General features: G+C 41.7%; 1 protein-coding gene across 1 annotated transcript; it reads right to left on the reverse strand.

Moving 5' to 3' along the window:
• Positions 1-1,488: 1,488 nt before the first annotated feature.
• On the reverse strand, positions 1,489-17,789 carry LOC121543229 (peroxisomal carnitine O-octanoyltransferase). The gene is made up of 16 exons (XM_045226006.1): positions 17,387-17,789; positions 11,967-12,089; positions 11,742-11,866; positions 11,371-11,552; positions 10,529-10,653; positions 10,151-10,259; positions 9,938-10,031; positions 9,726-9,851; positions 9,545-9,646; positions 9,325-9,408; positions 8,855-8,962; positions 8,175-8,305; positions 7,923-8,046; positions 7,631-7,803; positions 5,897-6,016; positions 1,489-3,183 (listed from the first exon to the last, which is right to left on the reverse strand). Exons 2-16 carry the CDS (start codon positions 12,079-12,081, stop codon positions 3,063-3,065), a joined length of 1,839 nt encoding a protein of 612 aa, XP_045081941.1. The 5' UTR covers positions 12,082-12,089; positions 17,387-17,789; the 3' UTR covers positions 1,489-3,062.
• Between the last annotated feature and the right edge of the window lie 7,012 nt (positions 17,790-24,801).

Here is a 24,801-nt window from a genome sequence, read left to right on the forward strand (position 1 = left end):
GGCTTGAGGGTGCAGGGAGGTGCTGGGACCGGGAGGGCTTGAGGGTGCAGGGGGGTGCTGGGACCAGGATGGGCTGAGGGTGCAGGGAGGTGCTGGGACCGGGAGGGCTTGAGGGTGCAAGGGGGTGCTGGGACCAGGAGGGGCTGAGGATGCAGGGAGGTGCTAGGACCGGGAGGGGCGGAGGGTGCTGGGACTGGGAGGGGCTGAGGGTGCAGGGGACTATTTTGTGTATAAAGTGAAGAGGAGGTGGTGCAGTATTTCAGTTATTTATTCAAAAAGTATCACATCTGTACCATAGAGTGCCTGTGTTCCAAATGAATACATGGAACACACACATATACACACGTCTGCGCTTTACTGTAAACTGTGCATGGAACTAAGCCAATGAGACTAATCTGACACAGTATGTATCCTCAGCATTCAGATTATTACATTAATTTGTTCTAATTTTATTTTGGCTGAAAGGAAAACTCCACCCAAAAACTATATTTTGGCATTTGTTTCATTAGTCCAAGATATGTAACTTTCAAAATACAGAAATCATCCCTGTATGATGCATTTTGCGTCATATGATAAAAAAACGCAGCATCATATGATGCAAAATGCATCATACAGGGATGATTTCTGTATTTTGAAAGTTACATATCTTGAAAACTTGAGTGCTGACAAGCAAAACATTTTGGGACTATGTCAACAATGGACTAATGAAACAAATAACAAAATAGTTTTTGGGTGGAGTTTTCCTTTAAAGGTCCAGTGCAGGCAAAAACTAGATTTTCCTGTGTTTTATATATATTTCCACACTAAGAGAGAATAAAGGTGATTCTGAAACTGTGAAAATGATGATAATGCACTTTTAGTGTAAGAGCTGTTTGAATAGACTGCCTGAAATTTCAGCCTGGTTTGGTGGGATGGAGTTTTGGCCTGCCTGGTGACATCACCAGGCATACATTGGTTAATAGACCAGTAAGAAAGAGTTCCAAACCTCTCTGCCAATAACAGCTAGTTTTCAGTTTTCCCCTCCCCACTCCCAGACAGCCCTAGCACAATTCTTGCTTGAGAAATTGCTCTTTGCTAAGAAGCTATTTTTATTTATTTAAAACAATCACAGTAAGGTACTTAATTGTTACCCAGAAATGATTTGATATTGAGCTAAAAACAGATGCATTGGAACTTTAATGTTGAGGAATACTTTTTTTAATACGTTTGATAATCTTGAGATGTGGCCTTCCAAACTGTCTCTGTGCTATGCTCATGCTACTGGAAGTGCCTGAGGTATTTAAATGGACCAAAGACTTCCTGACTGTTTTGTTTGACTTCCCTGTAGCTAAGATGGTGAGTGAGAGATACATACACACACCTGAGGGTTGGGGCTCAAGCACTAACAGTATATTGATACAAACCACGTTCCTGTTTCTACAATTGCACTGAATTAACAACCTCTGCTTGGGTATGTATGTATGCATTACTTTTTTATGTAAACAGGTATCATTAATAAATGTTTTTATTTGAATATTTGGGCTCATGACATGATTCATTCAGTTTAATCACACTAAAGAAGTTTCATATTCAATTCAACATTTTCCAAGTTTACATTGTCAGTAAGTCAATACTATAATTCTCCTACTGTAAAGTGGGCTACATAATTTTCACTACTTGATTGAATCAAGTGCAGTGCTCTTCTTTGATCACATTTCTATCATTTACAAAAAAAACATGCTGAAAATCTCTACAGGTCTCAAGAATATCTGAAGGTATTAACACAATGGCCGTGTTCGAGAGCATCAAAACCGTGATGTATCATGGGTAAATTGTGACTGCACTGTTGGCTGCAATGTCGAACAGGCCCAATGTTATTACATTCAGTGTCATTGAATGTGAAATAAGTAAATATTCAATGAAAAGCCATATCAGAGTAGTTGAAAATTTCAGTCAGTATGATGTTGATAAAGCTTCAGATTAATGGAGAGAAACATAGTCAGATTAATGGAGCGAAAACTAGTCAAGTGAATCAATCAAATAACAAAGCCTAGATGCCAATCTGTTTCTGCTTTAGCCAAGTTTGTCTTGCTACAAATAAAACAGACTATTCCATGACTACCACAGTAGTCACTGCAGATTTAAACATAAACATACAGGTATACAGGAATGCTCATTATTACAGACATCTACATAGAATGGCATATTGCATAGGGTGGTGGCATATGGATCTGGCATAGGAGTGGTAGTAACTCAGCCGCTTTGGAAGTCTAAGAAGTCAATCAATCAAAACCACTAACCAGATCTCTGGGAACAGACTAAAATAAGGACACAGCAAAAAGGCACTTTTGAATTTACTTGGGTTTCTTTCTGCCTCACCCAAACTTTTAACACCATTTCATTGATGGGACACTCATCCAAATGCATAATCCTCTAGTGATGTGCAAAACATAAAAACTATCATTTTTCTTGCCCCGGAAACTGGAAAACAATTTTGATTTGAGTAGGGCCCTTATATAAAATACCCATGAGGCCATACAGTAGTCAAAGATAACATTACCTGTTTCTCTCAGTTTTTCCACTTCCCATTTCACAGCTACAGTTACGTTCTAAAGACTCATTTCAACCAATCAAGAACATCAATGCCTCAGTCACTCTTCTGGAAAAGCCAACCAATATAGAAAAATAATACTGTTCATGAATCCCTAATGACCAGTGACACGTGACGTGGTCACTGCAGGCTGGAAGTGTTATGGTGAGGGTGAGTTAGCTTAGCGGGGTACAGTGCATGGCTTAACACTAAATGTTTCTCACAACATAAAAACAACAGACTAAATCTAAACAGAATCATGGTAGGAAGTTCAATCTATACATTTTGAAAACAGGGATTCCCAATCTAGATGCTACAATAAAATCACAGAGAATTACATTCATTAAAGTGTCAATTAAACTAATTTGTTGAACTGCATTTAAACAAATAATTTTCTTTTATTATTATTTATAAAATCAAAGTGCCTTTGCATTGATCTGTGCAAAACTAAACTATTATTGGCTACCATCTAGAAACTGTATATGTGTGTGTGTTACAGCTGAGCTGTGGTAGCGAGATGTAGCATCTCATGTAAGGAAGTAACCAGGTTCTGGAACAGTGTCTCTGCATCCGTCTCCGGACTGGACTTCCACGCTGAACAGGAAGCCACGATCCTGAATCAGGAAGTACAAGTCAGATACCGGACACTTGTAGAGGTTAAACAAATCTGGTCCTCATAGAGGGGACGGAACAACACAGCTGCACTTTCCAACTACTACTATTGAACTTCACCCTTGACCCCACTAACAAGATGACACGGCTAATAGGTGGAATAGCAACTGTTATCTGGTCAAGCATGCATTGTCCAGAGTCCAGGACCTAAAGCACTAACATCTATCTAGTGGTATCTACTCACAGAGGGATATCTAAACACCATTACTCTCCCTACAGTATTATGTCATCAGAGAAACGGGGAAGGGGAGGAGGGTCCCAAATCATCATTTCACATCCTCTAGTCTAGCTATTCTGTAGTTTATTTTAGTAATGCACTCATGTGTTAGGAGGTTGGAGCTACAGTGGCTTGTGAAAGTATCCACCCCCCTTGGCATTTTTCCTATTTTGTTGCCTTACAACCTGGAATTAAAATGGATTTTTGGGGGGTTTGTATCATTTGATTTACACAACATGCCTACCACTTTGAAGATGCAAAATATTTTTTATTGTGATACAAACAAGAAATAAGACACACACAAAAAAAAAACTTGACCATGCATAACTATTCACCCCCCCAAAGTCAATACTTTGTAGAGCCACCTTTTGCAGCAATTAGAGTTGCAAGTCTCTTGGGGTATGTCTCTATAAGCTTGGCACATCTACCCACTGGGATTTTTTATTTTTTTATTTAACCTTTATTTAACCAGGTAAGCCAGTTGAGAACAAGTTCTCATTTACAACTGCGTCCTGGCCAAGATAAAGCAAAGCAGTGCGATAAAAACAACAACACAGAGTTACATATGGGGTAAACAAAACATAAAGTCAAAAATACAACAGAAAATATATATACAGTGTGTGCGAATGTAGTAAATTATGGAGGTAAGGCAATAAATAGGCCATAGTGCAAAATAGTTACAATTTCGTATTAACACTGGAATGATAGATGTGCAAAAGATGATGTGCAAATAGAGATACTGGGGTGCAAATTAGCAAAATATGGGGATGAGGTAGTTGGATGGGCTAATTACAGATGGGCTTTATAGATGACCTGGAGCCAGTGGGTTTGGCGACGAATATGCAGTGAGGGCCAGCCAACAAGAGCGTACAGGTCACAATGGTGGGTTGTATATGGGGCTTTGGTGACAAAATGGATGGCACTGTGATAGACTACATCCAATTTGCTGACTAGAGTGTTGGGAGGCTATTTTGTAAATGACATCGCCGAAGTCAAGGATCGGTAGGATAGTCCGTTTTACGAGGGCATGTTTGGCAGCATGAGTGAAGGAGGCTTTGTTGCGAAATAGGAAGCCGATTCTAGATCTAACTTTTGATTGGAGATGCTTAATGTGAGTCTGGAAGGAGAGTTTACAGTCTAACCAGACACCTAGGTATTTGTAGTTGTCCAGATACTCTAGGTCAGACCCGCCGAGAGTAGTGATTCTAGTCGGGTGGGCGGGTGCAAGCAGCGTTCGGTTGAAGAGCATGCATTTAGTTTTACTAGTGTTTAAGAGCAGTTGGAGGCTACGGAAGGAGTGTTGTATGGCATTGAAGCTCGTTTGGAGGTTTGTTAAAACCGTGTCCAATAAAGGGCCAGATGTATACAAAATGGTGTCGTCCGCATAGAGGTGGATCCGAGCGTCACCAGCAGCAAGAGCAACATCATTGATATACACAGAGAAACTATCTGAGAAGTAGTTGGTGAACCAGGCGAGGCAGTCATTTGAGAAACCAAGGCTATTTAGTCTGCCAGTAAGAATGCGGTGGTTGACAGTCGAAAGCCTTGGCCAGGTCGATGAAGACGACTGCGCAGTACTGTCTTTTATCGATCGCGGTTATAATATCGTTTAGGACCTTGAGCGTGGCTGAGGTGCACCCATGACCAGCTCGGAAACCGGATTGCATAGCGGAGAAGGTACGGTGGGATTCGAAATGGTCGGTGATCTGTTTGTTAACTTGGCTTTCAAAAACTTTAGAAAGGCAGGGCAGGATGGCTATAGGTCTGTAACAGTTTGGATCTAGAGTGTCACCCCCTTTGAAGAGGGGGATGACCGCGGCAGCTTTCCAATCTCTGGGGATCTCAGACGTTACGAAAGAGAGGTTGAACAGGCTGGTAATAGGGGTTGCAACCCCACCCCCTGGGGCCTTTCAGAACAGGTGTATATATACTGAGATCATGTGACAGATCATGTGACACTTAGATTGCACACAGGTGGACTTTATTTAACTAATTATGTGACTTCTGAAGGTAATTGGTTGCACCAAATCTTATTTAGGGGCTTCATAGCAAAGGGGGTAAATACATATGCACGCACCAATTTTCTGTTATTTATTTTTTATAATTTTTGAAAAATGTTATTTTTTTCATTTCACTTCACCAATTTGGACTATTTTGTGTATATCCATTACATGAAATCCAAATAAAAATCCATTTAAATTACAGGTTGTAATGCAACAAAATAGGAAAAACGCCAAGGGGGATGAATACTTTTGCAAGGCACTGTAGGTGATAATGTGTGTGTGTGTGTGTGTGTGTGTTTACTGGTCAAATTGTGGTTGCGGTTGCATGGGGGTTGTGTGTGTGTGTTTACTGGTCAAACTGTGGATGCTGTTGCGTGGGGTCAGTGTGTGTGTGTGTGTGTGTGTGTGTGTGTACGTGCGTGTGTAATAGCCCACCTGTCGTCTCCGATGCGGTAGAAGAACCCGTAGCCATGGTGCACCATGGGAGCGACCGCTCCCAGGACTGTGGTGTAGCCAACCAGACTGGTGGACAGGACAAAGTTACCGCCCCCGCCACTGGAGAGAGAACACACACAAATTACACATACCATAAACACACACACACACACAAACAAACAAACAATCACACATACAGTGGGGAGAACAAGTATTTGATACACTGCCGATTTTGCAGGTTTTCCTACTTACAAAGCATGTAGAGGTCTGTAATTTTTATCATAGGTACACTTCAACTGTGAGAGACGGAATCTAAAACAAAAATCCAGAAAATCACATTGTATGATTTTTAAGTAATTAATTTGAATTTTTTTGCATGACATAAGTATTTGATACATCAGAAAAGCAGAACTTAATATTTGGTACAGAAACCTTTGTTTGCAATTACAGAGATCATACGTTTCCTGTAGGTCTTGACCAGGTTTGCACACACTGCAGCTGGGATTTTGGCCCACTCCTCCATACAGACCTTCTCCAGATCCTTCAGGTTTTGTGGCTGTCGCTGGGCAATACGGACTTTCAGCTTCCTCCAAAGATTTTCTATTGGGTTCAGGTCTGGAGACTGGCTAGGCCACTCCAGGACCTTGAGATGCTTCTTACGGAGCCACTCCTTAGTTGCCCTGGCTGTGTGTTTCGGGTCGTTGTCATGCTGGAAGACCCAGCCACGACCCATCTTCAATGCTCCCCTCAATACGGTGCAGTCGTACTGTCCCCTTTGCAGAAAAGCATCTGCAAAGAATGATGTTTCCACCACCATGCTTCACGGTTGGGATGGTGTTCTTGGGGTTGTACTCATCCTTCTTCTTCCTCCAAATACGGCGAGTGGAGTTTAGACCAAAAAGCTATATTTTTGTCTCATCAGACCACATGACCTTCTCCCATTCCTCCTCTGGATCATCCAGATGGTCATTGGCAAACTTCAGATGGGCCTGGACATGCGCTGGCTTGAGCAGGGGGACCTTGCGTGCGCTGCAGGATTTTAATCCATGACGGCGTAGTGTGTTACTAATGGTTTTCTTTGAGACTGTGGTCCCAGCTCTCTTCAGGTCATTGACCATGTCCTGCCGTGTAGTTCTGGGCTGATCCCTCACGATCATTGATGCCCCACGAGGTGAGATCTTGCGGCCCCAGACCGAGGGTGATTGACCGTCATCTTGAACTTCTTCCATTTTCTAATAATTGCGCCAACAGTTGTTGCCTTCTCACCAAGCTGCTTGCCTATTGTCCTGTAGCCCATCTCAGCCTTGTGCAGGTCTACAATTTTATCCCTGATGTCCTTACACAGCTCTCTGGTCTTGGCCATTGTGGAGAGGTTGGAGTCTGTTTGATTGAGTGTGTGGACAGGTGTCTTTTATACTAGTAATGAGTTCAAACAGGTGCAGTTAATACAGGTAATGAGTGGAGAACAGGAGGGCTTCTTAAAGAAAAACTAACAGGTCTGTGAGAGCCGGAATTCTTACTGGTTGGTAGGTGATCAAATACTTATGTCATGCAATAAAATGCAAATTAATTACTTAAAAATCATACAATGTGATTTTCTGGATTTTTGTTTTAGATTCCGTCTCTCAAAGTTGAAGTGTACCTATGATAAAAATTACAGACATCTACATGCTTTGTAAGTAGGAACACCTGCAAAATTGGCAGTGTATCAAATACTTGTTCTCCCCACTGTACCTCTTTGAATACAGTGGATCAGTGAAAAGGTCTGGCATAGGAAGTCCCTCCTCCTTGGCGATCAGGTACAGGCCCAGGAGATGTCTGTCAAAACCTTTTCCGTTCTGTGCCTCGGCCATCAGTTTGTTGTGCTTGTTGAAGGCCAGCAGCAGGGCTTTCCTCTTAGCCTCAGCCTGGGAGACACACAGAAAGTCAGAGTGTAAGTAGCCTGGTCGCCAGATTTACATGTATGGCATGACAATGAATGAAGAACTAACTGGTTTATTGGACACACACAAACTCTCACACTTACGCTGGCTACAGGGTTGAGCATGATGCGGCACCAGTTCTGTGCTTCCAGGGTACAGGGCCTCATGGTCTCAGTCCTGCCGTGGTAGAACCTTCTGGTCATCGCTGTCTCATAGCAACTACCTGACCTGGGACGGGGGATTATCATCAATCATCAGTTATGGAGAGACTATTGGGGGGAAGGATGGATGAATGGATGGGTGGATGTTGAGTGTGTGGTAGATGGATGAATTGGATGGATGATGGGTGGTGTTACCTCCCATGCTGTCTGTAATAAGCCAGTTGAAGGGCCAGTTGTATGAAGGTGTCTGGGTGGAGCTTCCTCTGTTTGATAGCTGCTTTCCCAAACGAGGTGAAGGCATAACACACCACCTGCAAGTCCTGGGTCTGGAGACACACACAGGTCTGTCAAACCAGATATCACACACAGATTAGAGTTGTGTGTGTGAGGTGGGGAGTGTAAGGACCTCTGAGGGTGTGTGTTAGACAGCTGCGGCCCAGACAGAGAATTCACGGTCTGCATTTCTCATGCTGCTGGGGTCAGACAAACAACTTTGGAATGATTTTTTTTGGGGGGTCCCACAGATTATTTAGAATGGTTGTCTTTCTGTTTTTTAAAAGCTCCTCTTTGTCAGACTATTCACTAACCTGTTTCTTAGGCAATGTTTTGCACATTTTGATCTTGCCTAGGGTGGCAGAATTGCCTAGGGTGGCAGAATTGCCTAGGGTGGCAGAATTGCATAACATACACCTAAAATAACATTGGGGACTGTAGGCGTGTTCGGGACCAGTTCTTGAGGGAGCGGATGGGAGTCGGACAAGAAGACAGTCCTGCACAGACTTCTGTTTGTGCGCGATCAACACAACCTAATCTGACCACTAGGGGGAAGCAGAGAAATGAATGGAAGATGTGTGTGTGTGTGTTTGTGGACTCACAGTCTCAAAGTACTGTTGCTTGGCATGTGCAATGTCACTCCTGACTCTGTCATCCACAGTGAAGACCAACTCTTCAGGAAGAGGCATAGGCCGCACTGTCTCAGAGCCCTACACAGACACACACAATAAAAATGACACTGTTGCTTACTCACAGTGAAATTAACCTGTTTATTACCTGATACATGGAAGTGTAACTGTTTGCCAACGGGAATAGAGAGCCACTTTATCCTATTGTTCTCAGGTGTGGGCTACGGCGTAAAATCTTCTAAATAGAACCAGAGTGGAATTTTATGCTGAGCCGAGCACGCAGATCCGGCATGCTTATGCCCAGGTTTCACTGAAATTAATAGGAGCGCCTCAAACTCAGCAATAGTTATGCGTCCGGTTTAGCAGGCCAGTAAGGCACTTAGAATTAAGGACAAACAAGATATACAGTCACTAAAAATAAGTTCAATAGAAACTGTATTTACCTTCCACTTGCCGTCTGTAGCTTTGAGCTGCTGATCCACATAGTAACCCTGAGTTACCAGAACCATGGCATCATACGGGGCATGCTGCAACACACACACAAAGCAGCAATTACCATAGATAGGAGCACACTCACAACAAAACATCATTACACTACAGCCAACAGAGGAGTATTGTTATCTCAAACCATCGCTCTTTCTCTCTCTACAAACAGTAACTCACGTCACAGTTGGATCCGAAGGTTCCGTCGGCGAAGGAGATGGAGTTGTAGGATTTGTCTCCCCAGCGGATGGTGGGGTCTCCTATCAGCGCTTCCCGGGTCAACTGGGGGTAAAGGCCAAAGGTCAGATTATACCATACTTAGGATGGTATGGTTGCTTGTGGTGTATGTGTGTGTACGTACCGGTGTGTAGTTCTCTGCAGTAGCGTAGGGTTTAGCATCGTCCAGTGAGACCACAAACAGACTGCTCTGGATGGTCTCTAAGAGGGTCTTATTGGCTGGATCTATACCTATCAGATACTCCCTGGCCTACAGAGAGACAGAGACAGACAGAGAGACACAGAGACGTTTAGGGCATGGTGATGTCCGTTCTATACATCCAACTTCAAACACACCTTAGCCCAGCGTGTCCTCTCCTCTGAGGTGAGAGCGGCGACTCCATCTCCTGCTGGCTCCCCCTCACAACACTGCTTCACATAGGTCAGCTGCCTACACACGCCACAAACACACATACACAAATACTGATACATACACGCAAAGGCATATAAATACATGCAAATATATGCAGATGCACATACATATACCTAAATATCCACCGGCCAGCATACCTGAGCAGCTCTGGAGGGGTAAGAATGTGTCCGTCACACACTGCATCAAATGAGAAGAAACGGCCCTTACACATCACCACCACATGGGAGGGGCATGGACCCTCGCTCTCTACAACACACAGAAAAAACACATCTATACATACACAAAATGTATAAATCCACACACACACACACACATACAGTTGAAGTTGGAAGTTTACATACACCTTAGCCAAATACAAAACACATCAATAAATATACACACAAAATGAAATCAGTACACACACACAAAGGCCTATATAAATAACAGAAAGTACTACACACAAAAAAAAATACACGCATTACTAACATCATATTGCATAGGGGTGTGTGTGGAAGGGGGAGGGGGGGGTCACCTACCTGTCTTAAAGTAGTTGATGATGGTATCCTTGGTGACTCCAGGAACTTTGCATGTACAGAACAGCATTCTGAACTGGTCCATATCCAACACCACATTACCGTTCTTATGAGGGTCCAGCCTCTCCCTGTCGGAGATAACACAGTCAGAGAGTGTGTACTGAACGTACGTAGGTGTGTGTGTGTTTCAAGTTCTTTTAGTCGTATGCACGGGATACACATGGTTTACACCGTCCAACTAAATGCTTACTTGCAGGTTCCTTCTCGACAATGCAACAACAATAAGAAATAAAAGATAAGAATACGAACGTAAAGTAAATGTCTCAGTAGAATAGAATAAACACTTTAAACAAGTATAATACAGGAAGGCACAATTCATAGTCCAATATTTACACGTGTTTTGGGGAAGGGGGGGATTGGGGGACAAAATGTTTACGTAAGAGTCTGGTAGCAGCAGTTGTGATGTGTGTGTAGCATGAATGTATATACACGGAGTGTACAAAACATTAGGAACACCATCCTAATATTGAGTTGCACCCCCCCTTTTGCCCAATTCATTGAGGCATGGACTCTACAAGGTGTTGAAAGCGTTCCACAGGGATGCTGGTCTATGTTGACTCCATTGCTTCCTTCCCACAGTTGTGTCAAGTTGGTTGGATGTCCTTTGGGTGGTGGACCATTCTTGATACACATGGGAAACTGTTGAGCGTGAGAAACCCTGCAGCGTTGCAGTTCTTGACACACTCAAGGATCATAGCTTTCACCTGGATTCACCTGGTCAGTCCATGTAATGGAAAGAGCAGGTGTTCCTAATGTTTTGTACACTCAATGTGTGCGTGTCTTACGTGCGGAGCAGGTCCCAGTATTGTAGAGTGTGCCACATGCTTATGCTATTCCTCTGTAGCTGTACTCCCTCTGTAGGGGGCCAGCAGTGCTCTAGGTAGGGTGCAGGACCTCCGAAGTTCACATTCAACTGGGAGGGGTAACGCAATTCCAGATAGGCTGCATCCAGCCACCACTCCTCCAACTGGGGGTCAACACACACACAATAAAGATGAAACACTGCAGGGGAACACCGTAATGACTAGTATTTAAAACACTCAAAGTTTCCCTTTTACAGTTGCTCAGGGTCGAGCATGGTGTGTGCCCAGTTCTCCCAGGTTCTAGCTGTGCAGTGTGTTGTGTATGTGTGTGTGTGTTTGTTGAGTGTGTGTACCCAGTTCCTGTGAGTCCTGGCTCTCTGCAGTAGTTTTTGGTGCAGGTCTTTGCCGATGCCCTCTCCAAACCTCTTCAATATGGCCGCAGTCACCTGGTACTCCTCCTCTGTAGCAAACGGCCGCACTGGAAATACACACAGACATTTCAGTTAATCGACAAACACACATGGTTCAGGGTCCATGCTAACGGAGCTTCTCGTTCACACATGCAGCTGGCATCTCACCTGCATCCAGGTACTTGGCGAGGCTCCCCTCTAGAGACGGTACAGGGAGAGGAGGCAGTCTATGCTGGTACTGAAATGTCCGCTCAGCGGGGGACTCTGACACCTGGTTGGCCATGTTGTCACCTACAGCACCAAAACACCTGGTTAGCCATGTTGGTACATACAGCACCAAAACACCTGGTTAGCCATGTTGTCACCTACAGCACCAAAACACCTGGTTGGCCATGTTGTCACCTTCAGCACCAAAACACCTGGTTGGCCATGTTGTCACCTACAGCACCAAAACACCTGGTTGGCCATGTTGTCACCTACAGCACCAAAACACCTGGTTAGCCATGTTGTCACCTACAGCACCAAAACACCTGGTTGGCCATGTTGTCACCTACAGCACCAAAACACCTGGTTGGCCATGTTGTCACCTACAGCACCAAAACACCTGGTTGGCCATGTTGTCACATACAGCACCAAAACACCTGGTTGGCCATGTTGTCACATACAGCACCAAAACACCTGGTTGGCCATGTTGTCACCTACAGCACTGTAAAAGGAATTTCCAGGTGAACAAAAGAGAAGAGCAGTCGCAGATAAAGTCAATTTAAAACCAATCCTGTTTATTACAAGTTGCAACAGGGAAACAGCATCCAGCATAGAAAGAGAACATGTCTAACTGGCCTCTTGGTACCTTAATGTCTTAATCAGACAGCACCAAATGTTCTGTCAACAGCAGCCTGAGAGGCTTGTAGCAAGTCAAAACTAAAAGGCAACGACTTTGTCAGCTGCTACGGAATCACAGTGTTCACAGGATGTCATCAATACAATACAACAGTGAATAATCAGTGTGTCCTCCAGTCTGGCATCATGCACTATCAACAGATATGAGAATAATCCATATCATTCAGCATCAAGTCTATTGACCATCAACCCACACCTTGTATGTCACAAAACAGAAACTCCAATATGCTAACCATTGTGTTGATCACTCTAAACTCAATATTAACTTCAGTCATCTTAGATTTCCCCATTACAAGCACCAAAAGACCTGGTTAGCCATAGACCTACTGTCCCCAAGCCTGGTAGACTCTACAAATCCAAGTGTGGACTGGACAAGCCTCCACTATCGTCTAACTTTGAGATAAAAAAAAAAAATCAAAACAGTTCCTTTACAAGTCAGAATGTTGAATAAACTTCATTTGAAGTTACTCTGTAGATTGTCCATGGGGTTGGTCCATCAGCAGGTCGAAATTAAAATGATTTAAAGTATTATTAAATTGACTTCAAAACTGGGGTCTGTGTGTGGTTATCACGATATGTTTGCTCATCAACCAAGGCAGGTGCACAAGACAGAAGGAAGTACATGCACCCGATGCATGCATACTACCTGAAGTCTTGCAGATGTTTACATGGATTTGCGCATGTGCCAGGTGATAGAAATTTCTCGCATTATACATTTCTACCGACAAAAATATCCCAATTTGTCTAGCGTATTTTGTTTTTATTGACATTTGGAAAGCACAAACAGATTTTGGACCAGGCTAACTGTTGGGGAGAGTGGGGTAAGTTGAGACGTTTTTCGAGGGAAATATAGTATTCTTTCTAACAAAGATATATTTCAGGATGTTGTGTATCCCTAGAAATAATCAGAATTAAATGTAAACAGTTTTGAAAACATAGCTAGTCTCAAAAAAAGTGGTCTCTTGGCACAACATACCCTGGGTATGGGGTAAGCTGAGCTGTGGGACAGGGTAAGTTAAGCCGCCTACAAATTTCTGTACTGAATGAAATATTACCACTACCTTTTTAAAACCATGTCTACCTTTATTTTCCAAACACAATCGCTTTAAAATATATATTTTAATCACTTTAAGCATCTTTTAAAGCTGCAATATGTAACTTTTTGAGCAACCTGACCAAATTCACATAGAAATGTGAGTTATAGATCTGTCATTCTCGTTGAACGCAAGTCTAAGACGCAGTAGATATGTTCTATGTGCGCTATTTCTATGCTTCCCGTTCTTAAGTTTAGTTTTTGCGTCTTTTACTTTCAGTTTTGTACACCAGCTTCAAACAGCTGAAAATACAATATTTTTGGTTACTGAAAATATTTCACAGTGGTTTAGATAATAATAAGCCATTTAGCAGACGCTTTTATCCAAAGCGACTTAGTCATCTGTGCATACATTTTTACGTATGGGTGGTCCCGGGGATCGAACCCACTACCCTGGCGTTACAAGCGCCATGCTCTACCAATTGAGCTACAGAGGACCAATGATGGCACATTGATTCTCTATACCCATCACACACAACTCTGGACATCGAAGCCAGTTCCACTGCTTTTTCCATTGTTCCCCTCTAATCAGGGACTGATTTAGACCTGGGACATCAGGTGGGTGGTATTCATTATCAGGTAGAACAGAAAACCAGTAGGCTCCAGACCTCAAAGGGTAAGAGTTGAATAACACTGCTCTACACACTGAGTGTACAAAACATTAGGAACACCTTCCTAATATTGAGTTGCACCCCTTTTCGCCCTCAGAAGAGTCTCAATTCATTGGGGAATGGACTCTACAATGTGTCGAAAGCGTTACACAGGGATGCTGGCCCATGTTGACTCCAACGCTTTGTCAAGTTGGCTGGATGTGCTTTGGGTGGTGGACCATTCTTGATACACACGGGAAACTGTTGAGCATTAAAAACCCAGCAGCGTTGCAGTTCTTGACACACTCAAACCGGTGCGCCTGGCATCTACTATTATACCCCGTTCAAAGGCACTTAAATATTTTGTCTTGCCAAGTCACCCTCTGATTGGCACACATACACAATCCACATCTCAATTGTCTCAAGGCTTAAAATCCTTATATAACATGTATCCTCCCCTTCATCTACACTGATTGAAGTAGATTTAAAAAGGTGACATCAATAAGGGATCATAGCTTTCACCTGGTCAGTATATGTAATGGAAAGAGCAGGTGTTCCTAATGTTTTGTACACCCAGTGCAAAACATTAGCAACACCTGCTCTTTCCATGACAGACTGCTCTTACCTCATATTCCAGCAATAATGCCTCGCATTATGCCTGGAAAAAAAAATCAATTTGCTCAACTTGCCATTGGCTCAATTTACCCCAAGGCAAACATTTACTATATTAGCCCACATAACTACAAGGATGCACTTTCATGCTAGGTTTCGGACCTCATACTGAAGCTTATAGAGACTCCAACTGAGGTATGTATTTGTATTTATTAGGGATCCCCATTAGCCCTGGGGTCCAAACACATTAAGGCACTTACATCACACATAAAACAAAAGATAACAGTACATCATATAACATTATTACACCACCACATATCTACAATACAAAATGTATAATACCACCATACAACAATATTACAATGTACGTGTGTGTAGAGTGCGTGTGTGTGCGTATGCCTGTACCTGTGTGTGTCTCTTCACAGTCCCCGCTGTTCCATAAGGTGTATTTCCATCAGTTTTTTAAAATCTGATCATACTGCTTGCATCAGTTACCTGATGTGGAATAGAGTTCCATGTAGTCATGGCTCTATGTAGTACTGTGCGCCTCCCATAGTCTGTTCTGGACTTGGGGATTGTGACGAGACCTCTGGTGGCATGTCTTGTGGGGTATGCATGGGTGTCCGAGCTGTGTGCTAGTAGTTTAAACAGACAGCTCGGTGCATTCAGCTTGTCAACACTTCTTACAAAAACAAGTAGTGATGAAGTCAATCACTCCTCCACTTTGAGCCATGAGAGATTGATATACATGTTATTAATGTTAGCTCTCCGTGTACATTTAAGGGCCAGCCGTGCTGCCCTGTTCTGAGCCAATTGAAATTTTCCTAAGTCCCTCTTTGTGGTACCTGACCACATGACTGAACAGTAGTCCAGGTGCGACAAAACTAGGGCCTGTAGGATCTGCCTTGTTGATAGTGTTGTTAAGGCAGAGCAGCGCTTTATTATGGACAGACTTCTCCCCATCTTAGTTACTGTTGTATCAACATGTTTTGACCATGACAGTTTACAATCCAGGGTTACTCCAAGCTGTTTAGTCACCTGTGATCGATAATGTCAAAAGCCACACTGAAGTCTAACAAAACAGCCCCCACAATCTTTTTATCATACATTTCTCTCAGCCAATCATCAGTCATTTGTGCAAGTGCTTGTTGAATGTCCTTCCCTATTAGCATGCTGAAAGTCTGTTGTCAATTTGTTTACTGTAAAATAGCATTTTATCTTGTCAAACACAATTTTTTCCCAAAGTTTACTAAGGGTTGGTAACAGGCTGATTGGTCAGCTATTTGAGCCAGTAAATGGGGCTTTAGTATTCTTGGGTAGCGCAATGACTTTTGCTTCCCTCCAGGCTTGAGGGCACACACTTTCTAGTATGCTCAGATTTAACATATGGCAAATAGGAGTGGCAATAACGTCCGCTATTATCTTCAGTAATTGTCCATCCAAGTTGTCAGACCCCGGTGGCTTGTCATTGTTGATAGACAACAATAATTTGTTCACCTCATCATTTGGTCAACTATACTTGGATGTGTAGTGTCTACGTTTGTTGCTGGCATGTCATGCCTAAGTTTGCTAATATTGCCAATGAAAAAATAATTAAAGTAGTTGGCCATATCAGTGGGTTCATCTGATTCAATGAATGATGGAGTTGAGTTTACCTTTTTATAGAACAATCTTTAAATTATCTACTTTGGTTTAGATACAAGCATCATGAAACCTCCAACACAAATTCATGACTTGGTGAAAATCTGTTTTTTGGACTAACGTTAACTTCCTTACCACTTTTTCCATATTTGGTCAAATTATTAATTTTGTTTATGGTTTCCTAGAAACAAGGGTGGCTCAACCTACCCCTTTGGCTCAATTTACCCCAATCTCCCCTACTACAGTACAGTCATTATCTACAAAGATAGTTGTATAATTTGTAGCTGGGCAATTCCATTGTTACGGAATTACTCTTTAAAAATGTATGCCAAACAAAAACCATTGATTTCGAAGTTTAACAAACCATACAACCAAATCGCAGTATCAGAGTAATTCCAAAATAACATGGAATTGCCCAGCTAGCTAGACTCGCAGGCCAGATGCAACTTTTATTATTCGAGCTTTGCCGAGGTGGCGCAGCCTTGTACCAATCGCATTAATAAGCACTTGTATAGCACATTTGCTCAGCAATTGATTACCATATCAATTCTGGCTACATAACCATATGATCAAACATAGTTAGCTAGCAAGCCAGCTCTACTTACTGCAGAAGCAAGTGCACTAGCTAGCTATAAAATAGTTGTCCCTTGAGGCCGTTGCATTGTTTTCACCCAGCGCTCGAATGTAGGTCAGATTCAGTTTGCAGTCCGATCGAAGCAGCCTAATCCCACAAACATGACAAGCAAACTCACTTTAGTATTTTGCGAATTCCAATATGTGAAAAGTTGTCTTCAGTCGTCCATGCAAAATAAAAAATAATGTTGCGGATATTGTCTAGACTAGACTGCGGAGGAAGGCGCTTGCGGTAGTTGTGTGTTGTTGCCCCGCTCGTGGTGAATCCAGCGCTTCTCATCACCTTTCACCCAGTAATTGGTCATGGCTAGAAGGGATACAGCTTTTGTCAAATTAACGTCGTGTATTTATTTTGCCATTTTAGCTAAATCTGACCTTTTTCCTAATCGTAACCTAATTCTCTTAACCTGCTACGTTAATTATCCTAACCTGCTGTGTACATTCTCCTAACCTGCTACGAAAAGTCAAATCTGAAAAAACTGTATCCAATCTAGTCAAAACCCCAGCTAGCGGACTGCCAACACCCGGAAGAGAGGAGTGGTGACATTATCACACGTGACTTGGCTTTATTCATTATACCATGGATATCTATTGTGAGACTGCTAAAACACTCCTCTTCAAATAGTTGTTTGATCTTTACATGAGGCCAGATATGCATGCATTCTTGTACGGTTGTACTTTTAGATAGTTCATTATCAACATTAGATCCTGGTGCATTACGGTGTATATGAAACATATCATACAAACTGCTGTGATCAGTGATGATCATGGCACCATACAGATTACAGAAACAGCATAATTTTAAGGCAACGTTACACATTTAATGCGCAATGGGTTGTACCATAACAAGCACATAAAGGCTTCATAATTCATAAAGGTCACGTTAACTGACTGATATCATCTCATAGAACATAACATAAGATCTCCTAAGCCTTATTTTCTGTGTATATCCCAAAACCCCATTCTTTCCCTATTAGAAATGGCCAACGAAACAAAGACAGAAAATGCTAACTCATTTCTGTTTTTTAGGACTACAAGCTGGCTGGCTCTATATGCAACAGGATTTCCAGCGGAGTTGCTCATTGATTGTTTATCATTTTAAACTGGGAAAAGAGACCCTTAATACCAGATTTGGGACCACACAGCCACTCCACTGAATAGCAGGCTAGTGATTGCTTTGCAATGCTTGCAGTTAGGCACTGTCACTGATTCCTTCCAAACCACTCATTGTTGAATTTGCGATTTCCAACTTGTTGTGTAATGTTTATGTCCAATGGCCGATGAGCACCAATACATTTTATCTATAATTTCTCTTAATTATTTATCTTCATATGACAAGGATTAAAAAGGATTTGCCAGTAGATTGTCCACTTGATTCATGATGATGACTGCTAGCTAAGATTTTGAAAGTATGATGTTGACATGACCAGTCCAATCAAAGCTACTGTAGATATAACGTGATTTTACCTCATTTTATCTGTGGCCAATTACCTTGAGCCTTCTTGGATGGGCACTTCTAATGTAACTCTATGGCAGCACCCAAGGGGCTTGAATTTTCGAGCTCTACCTTTAGACTTGGTGGTGACCTAGTGTCCCCATGAGTGACAGAAAACTGAGCCAATCACGGCGCAACTAGAGAACATTACCAACCCCTACGCTCTGTATTTTCCGCTGGCTGACCCACCACCACAGAAAGCACTGAGCAAGCTGAAACGCCTGCATTTTGGAGCTGCGTTACTCAATAAAGCAAAAAAGAGACCATTTTTGTATGCAGCTTTATTAACTCTTTTTTTTTACTGGGACTGAAAGACTTTTCGTGGAGGAGTTGCATGGAGTATTGTGACAAGCCTTACCACCATCTGAGGTCATAGAGCCTGAGAAGTGAGATATGGACATTTGAAGGAAGAAGTGGGAGTTTTGGGATTTTGGTTTTGTTAATGTGGTTTGTTGTTGTTTTATTTTGGGTGGATTAAGTTAGTTTTTCCTATCACGTATGGGTATTATTTTTACCTTGGTTTTTTCAACCCCGTCCAGTTGGTGGCGGTAATACACCTTTTGGGGTTGTAGTCTGCCATAAAACCCACAGAAGATTAAGAAGAAGAAGTTAGTCACTAACGCACTTAATAACATGAAAACAGTCTAGCTAACCAGATCTGCTAGGGCGAGTAAAATGGTCAGAGTGAGGTCTTCTCTCATTTGTTTCTGGAAGTAGCTAGACAACTTTAGCCAGTTGACTACCGTTGTGAGGTCAGAACGCTCGGATTAACCCTACTCCTCGGCCAGAGCGTCCAGTGTGCGCTCTGAATTTACGAACGGATAAAATGGACATCACCAGGACCTTGCTTTCGGCGCTTTAGCACCGAATGATTTTGGGTCAGCCCCTAATATTTTGCGCTGCTGCAATGGTGTAAAAACTGAATGCGCCACTTAGTTAATATGGTAACGTGAGACTTCCGAAATCATCCAACAGTTATAATCAGGGGTGAAGTGCTGCCGGCCGTGCTCAGCCGAGCGACGCTCCACAACTTCTCAGAATGGTGCTGTCTTCGAAAGATCACTTAATGATTAATTAGTATTCTACATAACAAACTGAATATATACCAAAAATACCATGTACTTTCTTATGACAATTTAGGACGACTGTGCAAAACATTTTTACAACCATTTCGCAACACCCGCAATAACATCTGTTGTAAAGTTAGATTTTATTTTAGAAAAAAAAAATTTGCATGCGGTGGTTGTGATTATTCCATCTGCTCAAAAAATCGATTAGGTAGGCCGGTTTGCCACCCTTACTTACATCCTTCAAGAAGATCGAAATGCATATTCACATGAAAGTGATTGTGATCAAATGGTTGGCATGCATGCAGCATGGACGTTTGACCTGTAAAACTTGAAGAATTGTCATTCATGATTGACGATGATGATGGCCTAATATATAATAAGGTAGGCCTTATAAATTAAAAAATATAACATTTTCCTTTAGTCACTTAGTGTGTGTAGGCTTAGGCAATCATGCAATTTGGATGATGCATTGTCTGTATATTCTAAAATGATAGGCTTTATGTCGGTACCAACTTTCATTCAGAAATGATGGCTTAATAATAATAATAAGAACATGGCACTATACCACTGGTTATAATACATATAAAACAATTGCCATGTGTGGTTAACTGATAATTCCAGCACCGTTTTGATTGTTACAGCATCATTTCGCTGCTTTGAGAAACACATGGGAACTCCTCTTGATAAATCTATCAATGTCAGATTTTTGTTTTCACTGAATCTCTGTTTGGATATTTGGTTACAATTAGACTGGGAAATGTTAGCTAAATTGAGGTGAGGGCTCATGTTCATTAGTCTACCAATTGAAAGCAATCTGGATATTCTCTACACACGCACACACACATTAGATTAGGCCTATAGCCTATTGATGACCTTCCCTGATGTTTTGCTTAATTTGCCTGATGCATTTCAGTCACTATGCCTACTGATGCGAATACACATTTGTACACTTTTCCCATAGGCTATTCAAGTCATTTGACATATTTATTTTGTTTAAAAAGGTCATAAGGCCTACATTGTTTCAATAATAGAGCTGAAAATACTATTGGCTTAATTGACATTGAATTTATTCTCGTAATTGTAGGCTAGTCTACTTGCTGATAGATTATTGTAAATATTATTGTAACAGTAGGCCTACCTACACTATAACCCCATATGGGGTTACTGACCACAGTCGATTAAATAAAAAAATAAGAAGTGTTAATTATTTTTTTCAATGGGGAGAGTGCAGTGCATGGAAAAAAAACAGCGCTGCGGGAAGGGGTTCTGGAAGTGCTGCAGATAAATTGAAATGCATTTGCCAAATTACATAATTACTCCTGTCTCTATAAATAAATGAAATCATTTTAGCCACAGAGGATCAATAGGATTTTTATTTATTTAAACGCTGTAGATTGTGTTTTGTCACATTATGAGCGCATAGTCTACAGTCGGAAATCCAGCAATTGGGCAGTCAGCAGGCAAATATAAAACAGCTGATTGTTGACTTGTGGCTGTCAATGTACAGCAGACAGCAGCTAGAAGGTATTTAGCAATTTTCAAAATACAATTGCGGGAAAAATCTGTTTGAATAAGTGAGTGTAAGTGTATTGATCTCAGTATGTAAATGTCAGAGTAGCTTGTCATTTTGATCATTTGTGTGGTATAAAAAATATTTTAAAGTCTCCAGTCATGTAACATTATGTAGAATTGCAGGAAATTTTAGAAAAGGCCCTTTTTTTTCTCGGAACCACACACCCCTCAGCCCCTGGACTTCAGGATTGCGCCCCGAATGCCATGGAACTCTGGAGATGGCCCTGACTGACAATCTGACAACGCTCTGAATTTACGAACGCCACAGAGTGCACTGACATACTGAAGGCAAGACGTCATAACGTGCTCTGAGAGTTCTCAAGCGGCTGCTGAGTCAGCCACCCTTCGATCAGTCAGTATCAGACAGCATGTGTTCTCATTTGCTTGTAGGTTACTCAACTGTATAAAAATGACAATTTACAAGTGGAGTCAGCTATAAACGTTACAGCTTTAAAATGTAATTTTAATTGACATAGACAAGTTCAACAATATAAGCCGCCTACTGCAACATTAGCGCCGTTATCTGCTTGATCTCTTGCAGTGCAAACTCTTGCCTGGAAAAGTACAGTCAAAAGTTTTGAGAATGACAAGTATTGGTCTTCACAAAGTTTGCTGCTTCAGGTGTTTTTCGATATTTTTGTCAGATGTTACTATGGTATACTGAAGTATAATTACAAGCATTCCATAAGTGTCAAAGGCTTTTATTGACAATTACATTAAGTTTATGCAAAGAGTCAATATTTGCAGTGTTGACCCTTCTTTTTCAAGACCTCTGCAATCCGCCCTGGCATGCTGTCAATTCACTTCTGGGCCACATCCTGACTGATGGCAGCCCATTCTTGCATAATCAATGCTTGGAGTTTGTCAGAATTTGTGGGGTTTTGTTTGTTCTCAATGGGATTAAGGTCTGGGGAGTTTCCTGGCCATGGACCCAACATTTCGATGTTTTGTTCCCCAAGCCACTTAGTTATCACTTTTGCCTTATGGCAAGGTGCTTCATCATGCTGGAAAAGGCATTATTCGTCACCAAACTGGTCTTGGATGGTTGGGAGAAGTTGCTCTCGGAGGATGTGTTGGTACCATTCTTTATTCATGGCTGTGTTCTTAGGCAAAATTGTGAGTGAGCCCACTCCCTTGGCTGAGAAGCAACCCCACACATGAATGGTCTCAGGATGCTTTACTGTTGGTATGACACAGAACTGATGGTAGCGCTCACCTTGTTTTCTCTGGACAAGCTTTTTTTCCGGATGCCCCAAACAATCGGAAAGGGGATACATAAGAGAAAAATACTTTACTTTACCCTCTCCTTGAAGTTCTTGATGATCCGATAAATGGTTGATTTAGGTGCAATCTTACTAGCAGCAATATCCTTGCCTGTGAAGCCCTTTTTGTGCAAAGCAATGATGACGGCACGTGTTTCCTTGCAGGTAACCATGGTTAACAGAGGAAGAACAATGATTTCAAGCACCACCCTCCTTTTAAAGCTTCCAGTCTGTTATTCTAACTCAATCAGCATGACAGAGTGATTTCCAGCCTTGTCCTCGTCAACACTCACCTGTGTTAAGGAGAGAATCACTGACATGATGTCAGCTGGTCCTTTTGTGGCAGGGCTGAAATGCAGTGGAAATGTTTTTTGGGGGGATTAAGTTCATTTTCATGGAACAGAGGGACTTTGCAATTCATCTGATCACTCTTCATAACATTCTGGAGTATTTGCAAATTGCCATCATAAAAACTGAGGCAACAGTCTTTGTGAAAATTAATATTTGTGTAATTCTCAAAACTTTTGACCACGACTATAGACCCTCAACAATTATAGGGACATAGGGTTGAATAAATTCGCCATCCAAAGTTTGCAATAGTAAACTCCACATCCACGAGGAAAACAATTAGCCAGCTAGCAACTCCAGCAAAGTTTGCAAGTGCATTAACGTTTATTTGGCTGTAGGCTAATCACCCAACGGTAGACTATGCACATTTGCCAGCGATGCGTGTGTGAATCTGTTTGCTAGCCAGCTAAATTAGCGAACTTCACATACCAGTAGACCGAAATGGCTTTCGTGATTATTATCCATAGTGTCCAGCATGCTGCTGGAAATATTCTCAATCCCTTGCTGAATGAAAATCGCCCACAATTCCAGTTCAATCAGAAGCTCAAACTAGCAACATCAAAACAACTTTGTAACGACAGACCCACCAGTGTTTTCCAATATGATCACCTGCGTATCGTCAGCTGTCGCACAGACAGGCAGACGGACTGACAGCCAGGAGCCAATATTATTAACCGTTAGGACATGCAGTTATCAGCTAAAATGCACGTTTATTCTGGATCACTCAACTTTCCTTTTATGAGTCTTGTTTGTATTGAGAGGAATATAGCTAGATATGTGTTGCTGTAGTCGTGGATGGATCAAAGGGACATATAAAAAGTGCGCGAGAGAAATTATCAAGAGGCCTTTTCGTCATAATTACCTGGAGAAATATGACCTGCAATTTGTAAACACAGCTGCTTTACTTATAATTAATAAAACCTTCATTTGGATCACTTTGAAATTCATCCTTCATCTATACATTTGGAGATATATTTGGGACTTACTGAGTCTGGCTTTAAAATAAAAACGAAGACATTTTGTGGTTGGAATTGCAGTATGTAGTTAGTTTGAGAGCCAGCCCCCCCCCCCTTTCATCTATCTATCTGTAAAATACTAGAGACATGTACGTAAAATGCATTTTTGCCACATTTTTCTAAATAAAATGTTGTATATAATAAACTGACAACATATCAATAAGTCCCTCTGGGCAAGTCTCGAGAATATATCGAAGGATAACCACAAAAAAGTTGGTGAATGCAGATGCTTCTGACGCTGAGGGAAATTTGTTGGTGTGTGGGAAGAGTCTGACTTTCGGGAAATGGCAGTTAAAAACAAAAACACTGAATTTAGACTACCAAACACCTATTTAAAGCTAATCACCATCTCCTCAAAGTAAGATACTACATAAAGTCCAGTTTGTTACATTCTCTATGAAATGGGCTTTTACATTATGTGTAATTGAGCTTTGAAATTATGGATGCATGTCCATTTTAAAGTGTTTAAAATTCATAACATTTTGATAACGCTAGTATGATAAACTAAAGAATATATACATTTTCATCGAGATTGACATTTATGTTTACTTTTTGAAAATACTAATGGACCAAAATACCAACAAATCTCAAAATTGATTGGCAGTTGCAAAAAAGTAATTTCAGCCTGTGGCGCCTGGCCTTAAAGGTGCTACATGCAGAATGTCTCACCCATGTGGAAGCTAGGTGAAATGCAACAACAACTAGGCTGTATTCCAAAGATTTACTGCCAACTGCAGTTATGGAATGCTTCCTTTACAAGTATAATTCATT

The sequence above is a fragment of the Coregonus clupeaformis genome, chromosome 17, assembly GCF_020615455.1.
Source record: "Coregonus clupeaformis isolate EN_2021a chromosome 17, ASM2061545v1, whole genome shotgun sequence".
Classification (NCBI taxonomy): Eukaryota; Metazoa; Chordata; class Actinopteri; order Salmoniformes; family Salmonidae; genus Coregonus; species Coregonus clupeaformis.